This window comes from Idiotropiscis lumnitzeri, chromosome 12, assembly GCF_059441095.1.
Source record: "Idiotropiscis lumnitzeri isolate Australia: NSW breed Sydney's pygmy pipehorse chromosome 12, RoL_Ilum_1.0, whole genome shotgun sequence".
Lineage (NCBI taxonomy): Eukaryota > Metazoa > Chordata > Actinopteri > Syngnathiformes > Syngnathidae > Idiotropiscis > Idiotropiscis lumnitzeri.
Genome location: NC_142402.1, coordinates 15,659,867 through 15,670,329, shown reverse-complemented (window position 1 = coordinate 15,670,329; position 10,463 = coordinate 15,659,867). Strand labels below are relative to the sequence as shown.

The 10,463-nt window shown below is 45.7% G+C and overlaps 1 protein-coding gene across 1 annotated transcript; it reads left to right on the top strand.

The window, feature by feature from the left end:
• Positions 1-2,739: 2,739 nt before the first annotated feature.
• Positions 2,740-10,171, top strand: tmem200cb (transmembrane protein 200C, genome duplicate b). The gene is made up of 2 exons (XM_088310179.1): positions 2,740-2,898; positions 6,962-10,171. Exon 2 carries the CDS (start codon positions 6,995-6,997, stop codon positions 8,360-8,362), a length of 1,368 nt encoding a protein of 455 aa, XP_088166305.1. The 5' UTR covers positions 2,740-2,898; positions 6,962-6,994; the 3' UTR covers positions 8,363-10,171.
• Positions 10,172-10,463: the final 292 nt, after the last annotated feature.

The following is a 10,463-nucleotide window of genomic DNA, read 5'->3' as shown; positions in this document are numbered from 1 at the left end:
GGGAAAATCTCCAGCCCACCTTGTTGTCGCTGATTGGTCTGCATTTCACGAATAAATCTTTTCTACCATGAACCGGTCCCGGATAGAAAAAAAGGTTGAGGACCACACGTCTAAGGGCCGTGTGGGAGTCATAAACTACTTACAGCTCTGGACTTTTCCCACTCATCGTAATGACTTTGAATAATTTACTAGCGAGACTTCCCCGTGTAATTACACTCACCTAAGCCAGATGAGAAAGTAAGGCTTTTGCCGAGGAAGAAATTTTACTTGCGTCACACACGTCTCACACTGTGGATTTATTTCACTCGCTAAAGCAGCAGTCCAATAAGTCTACGCAGCCTCCCGGTGATAATTTCCCAGGGTGTCCCATTCCTGGATGTGTCAACAAATCCCACAAGGCCAACATAAATGTCTGCAAGTAGCTTCACCAAAGCACTTCAATAGGCTTGACCTTCATCGCGGCACGCAATCTGTGCTCACTGTTGAACCTGCTCGTAAATCAAACACCTGAACTCCATGCGGGCTCCTTCCGGCTTAATGAGATGCGTGTCGCATCGGTGGGGCCGGTGGAGCGATGCGGGCCACGGAGACAGATGGACGTTTGGGAGGTTCGGTCGGGGGCAGCAATGCGTCTCTCACAGCAGGCGGGCACGGTTGAAAGTGGAGCGGGACAGTAATTGGGTTAGGGAGAAATGATCGGAGAGCAGCGAGTAGACACGTCCCGTAATGATACATGATGTGATGGGTTTGGAATTGAAATGAAATCCCATTTAAGACAGACACTTTTTTGTAATGTGGTTCTTTTTTTTTTTATAAGGAAAATTATTGTGATATTTTGTCGACATGTATCGTTCCATTCACGTTCTAATATCTGTTGCGTATCGCGTTCCAAAACTGCAAATAATGATGCTAAGCAAAGGAGGGTGTAAAATTGGTTTGAAAAGACTGACATGCCAGGTAATAGGTGGGCAGTGGCTTTGGGCTGGAATGGCCACTTTAGAGTGCCTCATTGTTGTCCGTGCTGAGATTGGCCAATGAGTGAGAAGGGGTCAAGATTTGACAGCTAGAATGTGAGCAGGGACTTCGTGCTTGCTTGGCCCCTTTTAGAGTGCCTCGTTGGCACAGTGTGGAAAAGTTCCACGGTGACTGAGTGGGATGTATTTCAAAGGCTTTAAGTGGATATTACTTTTTTTTATGATGATAACCATAGAACCGGAAATGGAAGTGATTGTGACGTAGTGGATCATTGAGGGCACCAAAGTCAAGTCAACGAAAACCTTGGGAACGTGGTCTTCATCAGGACCTGGACCGGTTGGTCGATGCAGAATCCTCCATAACAACGCCTGCAGGGATTTGGCCCACTTCAGATCTTGTCCCGGTTGGTCGGTGCTGAATCCAGACAGCATTAGAATCAGCATCAGGTAAGACACAACAAATGAATTCCTCACCTTCCACTCTCCACATGGGATCTTCCCGGCTCACTAATCACCTTCAAAGTGAGACAATAACTATAAAAGTGGACAAGGAATCAATGACGATGACGAATCACAACCGCAGAACGACCCTCTCCTCTTCTATCACGAACAGTGAATTGTACTTTTGACAAGAGTGGTGCCCTGCGGATATTTGCTAGTTGATTGGCTGCTTGGTTGCAGTGTGCTGAGAATGGATTTTTTTTTTTTTTTTCGCCGACGCATGGATCCTAGAGACTGTCAGTCAACTCCCCTTAATTCTCCCCTAGCGTTGAATACAGTTGATCGTCAACGTCAGTTATATCATTTTAATGCTCCATGGTGGCACGACCACTCGCTCACTCATCCAAGCATCATGACAATATTCGTCATTCACTCTTATCAGTCAAATATGAACTTTATTCCGTGTACGGCTGCTGCAGTCAGATTAGCGTTTTGTTACCAATCAGCTCGCTTAATCCGCCATCACAAGCCCAAGAAACATCTGTTAAGTATCACACTGCCCGAGACTTTAATATCCAACACGAGCTTACAATTATACGATGTACTTACAGCACCGCAATGGATTTGAAATACTGTAAACAACAATAAACAATAAACCTTGAATTAAAAGCATTTTCTCCCGGAGCTGACTTCACTTTTGTTGGCAGTTCATTCCGTTTGCACGCAGCATAGCAGCTCATAGCAGCTTCACCGTGATTGCGTTGAACTCTGGGCTCCAATAATTGACCAAAATCGGCAGACCTCAAAATTATTCTGGGTTTATATTCAGTCAATAATATTACTACCAGTATTACTACTACTACATAAATAAATCAATCATAATAATTTTTTAGGACACTGTAATAGTCACTATAATGTTACCGCAATAAAATTAATTCAATAGTAGCCCACATAAAGCATACATTTCGAAAAATGACAAAAGCAACAATTTCCCTCGTGAATTCAAATGAAATGTGACTAACTGAAAAACCGAACTCGTTTGAGTCAGCTCTCAATATGATGCACCGCAGTTGTGCAAACACGTTGAATGCAGCTCTGCATTCGCTCAGATTGAAATGTGTGTAGCAATGGAATATTGCCATCATACGTAAAAGTCAAAGATGACAAATGGGCATCACGTCGAGCAGCTCCTCTCCCTCTCCCTCTCCTCTCCTGCTCTCCTCCTTTCTTCTCTCCCCCCTCCTCTTCTCTCCTGCTCGGCCCGCCCCTGCTTTGCTTTGCCTTGCCTTGCCTTGCTTCCTTTTGCCTTTGAGCTTGAGGCACATCCATTGTGGCGCGCACGGAGCTCTCTCTCTTTTCTCTATCTCTGTCTCTCTCCCTCCCCTTTCCGTGTCTTTCTCTCCCTCCCTTGCAGCTCTGCCACCAAAGTGGCGCACATCGACGACGATGCCTCCTTTTGAGGATGCCCCCAATTTCTAAGCAGGTAAGCCTGATGTGCATCCATTTCCGATAGCTGCAAAATGAAAAAACAAAAAACAAAACCACCCTGTTGGATTGGAATGTTTGTGCTGCATTTATGGAAGACCGTGAACGCACCACGGTTCCGAGATTTGTGTCCGAACTTTTTGTTTTTTATGTTTCTTGCGTGCATTTAGTGTTTCGCGTGTGCGCGAACTACACGTGCGTGCGTGTGTATTTCTTTTTTTTTTTCTTTTTTTTCTGGGGGGCCGCGTCTCGTGCGCCCAAATTCGGCCGTGTTTGGAGCCTCGCGTGTCGGTTCTGGACATTTTCAGCAAGACACGCGCGCGCACTGACACACGCACGCACTCACGGAGATATACGACACACACGCGCATTCACGCACACGCATGCATACAGAGAGGAAACAGATGTGCTATGATGTCAACAGAACATACTCGTGCAAAATTGCGCTAAAACAAAGCACCCCGCCTCTTCCTCTTCCTCCTCCTCTTCATTATCTTCCAACATATGGAACAGAACCGAACCGAGCAGCGATGCTGACACAAAACGGTCCACACCCACTCAAGATACCCCTTCTATAACTCCACTTATTCGAGAAAAAAAAAATCCAATTTAAAAAGCATAAATACATATTTCGGGAAGATAGATAGTGCCTTGCCCACCTCCAGATTAATTGTGATGGTGTAATTACCAGATAAGGCTGGAATCGAGTAATTACGCCCCTACACGTGTGCACGAGACACTTCATTAGGTACGCCTGCACAAGCTAATGAGGTCGAATGTGAATAATTTGCCTTTACAAATTCGATTATGATTGACGCATGTCATGGACATGCTACCTTAAGTGTTTTTAGGAGTGGCCAATCACTATGATGGCAAGCAGGGGAGAGTGGGGGGGGTGGAAGAAGACAGCATGAAAGCCAGGATTGGTAAAAAGTTTGGTGATAACTATTTTGGAAATCGTTCTTATGGCAACTTGGAAATATCAGTGGTGCCTCAAGATGCGAGTTTCATTCGCACATTGACCACCCTCATCACCGGAAACACGCTCAAATCACCTTTCCCCATTGCAATGAATGGAAATGCCATGAATCTGTTCCAGCCTGCCACCACAAAAAAATGTTTGTTTTAATTCAATGGATATGATCCTGCTCCTTCTGGCTTTCTGAGTGCAGTATAATACAGACAAACCCGTCCCCAGACTTCTTGTGACGTAGGAATACGTCACAGGGTGTTGCTTTTACTTTCTGATTCTCTGCTTATCATCACAGTCTTGTCAAGCAAATTCTTTTTGGGATCAAGTGACCCTGCTTCCTTTGCTGCAAACAACATTGCTACATTAATTCGTTTTTTTTTTTTTTAACCCTTTGACCAATGGTAGGTGATTTTGCAACTGGAGATGGTCTCCTACAATCAATACAAAAAAAATGTATAAGCACTCAAAGCATTAATAGTGCTAATCGTGCAGCGTGATTATTATTCCTAATGCAAAAACTACTACTATAGACTCGCTCCACTTGTAAAGCGCCTTGAGATATGAAAAAAAAATTGAATTGAATAAGCTTGTGTGAAGCACTACGATGGCAATAAAAGGCATATTCGTGGCTTGTTACTTTATAGAGTGCATGTAGAAAGGATTCAGTCATTTTCACAGTCACAGCCTTATTCTGGAATGAAATAAGTATACATACCACCTTGCGAGTTTTAGATGTGATTCAAATGATCAGGACCGTTATCAGGCTTCTGCAGACCTTGCTGATGACCTGATCATTTGAATCAGGTGTGCTGAAGGAGGGATAGTGGCCCTCGAGGGCCTGATTTGGACACCCCTCTCCAGGATGTCAGGATGTTTTGAAACCTGCCGTGAAGCACACTTAGTAAGTCTGTGTGTGTACCTAATAAAGTGGCCTAACCGCTTGAGTCAGATTGCAACGTGACGTTGTGAAACAGGCGTCACATATGAGCATTATTCAGTGAGGGTGTCCCTAATGAAGTGTCTACTACCGTGTGTGTGTGTGTGTGTGTGTGTGTGTGTCTGTCATCTCAATGCACGCTGATGCTGAGATTGATTTGCTCAGAGAGCAGGAAGGAGAATGGGTGGGAGGGCGTAGGTGGGCGCAACACTCCCGCTGGCCTCCTGTCTGGACACATCACATCCTCTCGCCGCCGCCGCCGCCGCCGCCGCCGAGGCCCGGCTTGGAGATGCAGATAAACATACAGATAGAGATGTAGCAGCAGCCAGGCAGCGAGCACGCATTGTTCCCTCTTTTTGCCGTATAGGTCCAGTGGCATCAGATTGGCTTTTTGATGACTAATATAGCTGAAGTGGTGCGTTTACCGCCTGTAGGTCAAACCCGACTGGAGTGACTCGCCCACTGAAGCTAAAAATAATCGGTTGCGGTTCTATTTTTGCAAGATGTACGCTTTTAAAATGCTCCCTGAGGCCTTACTTGTTGACTTTGTGTCAATGGTTGTAGGAAAACGAGATTCTACTGTCTGTCCCTCTGTCAATAGCGTCGGTCGAAACATTACGGAATCAATTCGCCGCGACCAGTATTCCCGATATTGGGCTATAATGACAAAGATGATTACGTGAAATGAGAACGCTGTGGTTTATCTTCCTCTTATGTATGAATATCGGCAACAGTTTACTGTATCGGTAGATCAATCGTCGTTATCTTCCAATATATTTTCTGTACTCAATCTTACAGGCGATAAATTGTCTTACTGCAATTGTTGTGCTGGCTCCCTCTAGTGGTATTGAAAAGAATCACTGCCCAAGTACAGTTCAATTGTATTTGTTGTATTTACATTTGCATTTAATCTTTAGGACTGTTTGGTCGTAAACATTTGTTGAGGAGTAAATTTTTTCAAAATTTTATGTGCCATACAATTCAATATCATCATTATTTAAGTATGATTTTTTAACTTCCCTATATTTAAGTGCAATGTGATTCAAACTGTGCACAGTAGCTCAAAATATAAATGAATTATCTTTTTTGAATGAAACCTCTGTCTCATTGTTTTTGGCGAGGGGTGAACACTTAGGCCTACTCTGCTATTGTAATTTAATATTGGCCATTATGGTGGTGTTTGGAGAGCCAAGTATTTTCTTAGGTGCAACTTCATGTAAAAAAAGATTAAAAAACACTCATGTGATTCTGTCAAAAATGCTGGGGGGGATAGATTCTTAATCAATATGTTAATACCAGTCTTAAATAAATTACTCTGGTAAGGAGGGCTAATCTTCCTTTCTAACACGTTTATACAGTTAATGTTTCTCAATCCTTTAATGAGACATTTTTTAGAAAAAGTTCATGGCACATTAATATATATTATTTGTAATAAAGAAATGATATTTTTGGACCAATCAAGCCAAATTGATTAATTTCTCTGATTATCTCTTATGGCAAACTGTACTCCTCTTTATTCCTTACAAATAAAACTGGAAAAAAACAGTTAATGTCACTTCAAAAAAAATCTTTAATAATTAAGTTTGCTTCATATGTAATCATTTTATAAATGGGGCTTTCAGAGTAAAAAATGCCTTGACAGATGATGACAAAATTAGCATAATTATGTGAGAGTTGGCCAGAAGGTTGTAAAATTGACAATCTGGGGTCTGAGTGTGTTGTGTTCTAACGAAATTCTTTGAAATCTAAATCTGTATCGAAATGTATGCACCACTCTTTATTATAATGAATAAAAAAAAATAGAATCCAGCTTGTTCAGAAACATAAAAACGTTTTTTTTTTTAAAAATCACATTCCAGTGCAGTGTTTCCACTCTAAGAACATATTTGATTTTTTTTTTAAACAAAGATTACTTTATACAATTTACAAATGCAACCCACTTTGGAAACTAAAATAATTAAATATGAAATACAAATTTTTGTCACAATAGCAGCGGTTCCATTTGAATATGTGGTGGTGGAAACCCATTTGCTAATCCATCCATCTGCTGTGATAAATCAGGATTACGCATATAATCTGTAGTTTACAACAAGCGTGTGCCATCTGCTCAGCGAGGACCCTCATGTTCTGCCTCTTGTGCCGCCCCTTCAGGTTGAGTGACAAGCCCACTCCCCGAGCGCCGCCATGATCGCCACGGGTGGCCTGCTGCGCATGAACCGGCGCCAGGACTCCCTGCGCTCCAAGAACCGCGCCGAGAACAAGAAGAAGCGGAAATCAAAGAAGAAGAAGAAGAATGACGTGGTGGTGGTGAAGGGCAAGCTCAACCTTTGCTCGCCCGCCGGCTTGGTAGCGGCCGTCGGGCTGGTTGTCCTCATGGTGGGCGTTTCCATGGCCGTGCTCGGGTACTGGCCCAGCCAGAACCAGCAGCAATACCAAGAGCGCCGCCGGACGGGGGTGCACCACGGCAGGATGAGTTACTCCCAAAGTCCCAACGCGTCCTCCAACGTGGGACGAGATCCTCTGAACCTGCTGAACCAGAGCCACTCCAATGGCAGCGACTTGGCCCCGTCCCCTGCCCACTGTGGCTTTCTGTGCGACTTCCTCGACAACTACCTGTATTCCGACAACCTCAAAGTCTTCGGACCACTGGTGATGGGCATCGGGATTTTCCTCTTCATCTGCGCCAATGCCGTCCTTCACGAGAACCGCGACAAGAAAACCAAAATCATCAACTTGAGGGATATCTACTCCACGGTTATAGACCTGCACAGTGTTCGCTCGAAGGAGTACTCGCCTCTCAACGGTTTGGTAAACTACACCCAGTCCAAGAGCGCCGAGGGTCCATCGGCGGGCCACCCAGCGGGCCGCAGTTCCTGGCCCTCCTCCGCCGCATTGGGCAGTGATGAGGTGTTCCGGCGTCCGTCGCGTAGTTGGTCCAAGGACGTCCAGACCTTCACTGACACGGTGTACAGCATCTACAAGGACTACAGTAACGGCGGCGAAGAAGCCCCCCAGCCCCGCCAGTGGGACCCCACCTCCATTGTCACCTCCTCGGTAAACGCCTTCACCCTCCCGGTCATCAAGCTCAACAACTGCGAGGCGGAGGAAGATGTGGTCATCGAGGCGGAGAACGACCACGAGGAAACGCAGGGCCATGAAGAAAAGTCCAGTCCTCCGCCCGAGGACGTACCTGCCGCTGAGCCGCCCCAGTTGTTCCCGCCGTCCCCGGTCGTCAGGGCGATGGGCTCAGGCCTGTCCCTCAACTCGCTCACGGACCCGCCGAGGTCAGCGCGCCGCTGCAGCCTGTCGGTGACCGTGTGCCACCAGAGCGAGCGGGGCAGGCGCTTCAGCTGCCCCCGCCTGGAGCGCTCCAACAGTAAGGGCTACATCAAACTCAGCGATCTTGGGGGCGAGTCTTTCGATGCTCCGGACACTTCTTTAGGGGGGGGCAGCGAGCAGGAAGTAGCAGCGACGGACACGGCGGCGGCCGTGGAGAAGGACGCTCAGGAAGACGAAGGACAGGCGACACCCAGCACTTCTGCAGAATCCTAAAGAAAATCCGGAGAAACTCTTAGAAGCCCCTTTCACACCGAAATGGCATTTATTCGGGTATTGCCACACCCACATAACCACTGTAGAGTCCCACCTTCAGATAATTAGATGCATGGTCAGCTTCAGACAGGTACAACGGCTTTCAGCACACGAGGAGCAAGGGTATTGACCCTCACCCTCAAATTTTGTTACATCTCTGATATTTTGTCGAAAACCCGCAAAGCTACAGTGTCAAACTCTGGTCCTCGAGGGCCACTATCCTGCTTGTTTGAGATGTTTCCCTCATACAGTGCTTCGCAAATAGTGGGGTGGGCCCCCCTGGGGGGGCACGGTGTGATGCTGAGGGGGGCGCGTGTGACCCTGGGGAACATGCTTTTTTTTTCCGCCGTACTACAATAAAGTGTAATTGCACATCCACTCCAGTAGGTGGCAGTGGCGCTCTCATTGCCCATTGTGCGCAGCGAGTATTAACTCTACGGTGTAGGTTTGTTTTGCAATGAAAATTATTTATAGTAGAGAGTGGGTGGAGGGGGGCCAATTGGCGGGGGGGCGTAACAGAAAAAAATGAGAAGCACTGCCCTCATAAAACACAGCTGATTCAAATGGTCAAGATCGTTATCAGGTTCCTGCAGAGCTTGTCGATGACCTGATCATTTGAATCAAGTGCCTCAGATATTGGAAAAATCTAAAACACGCAGGTCATTGAACCTCGAGGTTCTGAGCACTTAAAAACTATCATAAGCCTCTTTTACGCTGCCCAACCAACGAGCGGAGAAATTCACAGGTTGACATCAACCCACCTGCGTCGGGAACTTACACTTAGGGCAGTAAGCCAAGAAAAGGCTCCAATTAATTGCAACCTCATGGCATATTCACGAATGAAATGCATTGAAATACACCACCTGCGCCACAACTTAGACCGGGCTTCACCAGGTCTAAAGTCTAGTCTACTTTCTGTCACCAAACTGTCGAGTGCAGATGAAGACGTCAAAAACTGTCAAATTTGTGGGTCTACCTCACTTGACAATTATCCCGGTAACTTACACAAAGGGCAGTGAGCTGGGAAAACATTTGGGCAGTGTATGAGGGGCTTTTTACACAAAGGGCTGCCCACTCATCCCTGAGATGTTGTCTGAAGCTGGTGAGTTCCCAGGTGGACATCGCACAACTGTTCTTTCCACGCAGGACAGCGAGAAAATTCCTGCATAAATGACCAGTGTGAAAGGGGCTATGGAATGTCTTTGCTTCGAAGTTTCCGGAAGCGCCACTCGGCATCGTCATGAAGACTCAAAAGGGCAAGGATCCTCCTTTTCCGCACATACCCCGACTCAACCGTTCAGATGTGACTTTTCTATTTTTTCAATGTAGCAAGAGCAATACTAAAGATTGTTGAACGGATTTGAAAACCAAACGCATGGATTGGATTCTAGCGTTTATTTTGGTCTAGCAGTTGAGGTGGATGGAAAACTAACTGCTCGTTTAGAAGCGCAGACGTGACTGGAAGGCGACTGAAGAACCTGTAGCATCAAACTTTCAAAGTCTACACTTGTCAAGATGAAACTCAGGTAGATGTTGAGTTAGGAGCCGGCGTGGACCTCCATGAGGGGACGACGTCTTCTCTGCACACTTCACTACGTGGTGGACTAACGTTTGAACTACGACTAAAATCCCCATCGAGCCACGCCCTTTGACCCCGCTTCCCCCAACACTGTAGGCGTCCTTTTGTGCACAAGCGAATGCGAAGTAGATTGTTTGCGCCAAATAGTTTCACTTGCATCATGGAAAAGCATTAAAAGATAACAAAAGGAGTTTGACAGCCTTGATTTTTTTGTTTTGTTTATTTAATCCGTTATTTGTTTAATCCGTTAATTTATGTTATTTCTGGAAATATGGTCAAGTTTTTAACAGCCAAATGTAATGTAAGATCACCACAAAAGCCTCTAGCCTACTGAAGGGGCAACATTTGCTTCGGTTGGCGAAGGAAACCGAGTTCTTCAGGGTTCAATCAAAGGTCTCAAACATTCACAAAATGGCCGCCTTGTGTTCGCTAATAGCTTTAGTGGTTTTTCTTGTCACGTGGAAATTTAGACCACGTTCAAAA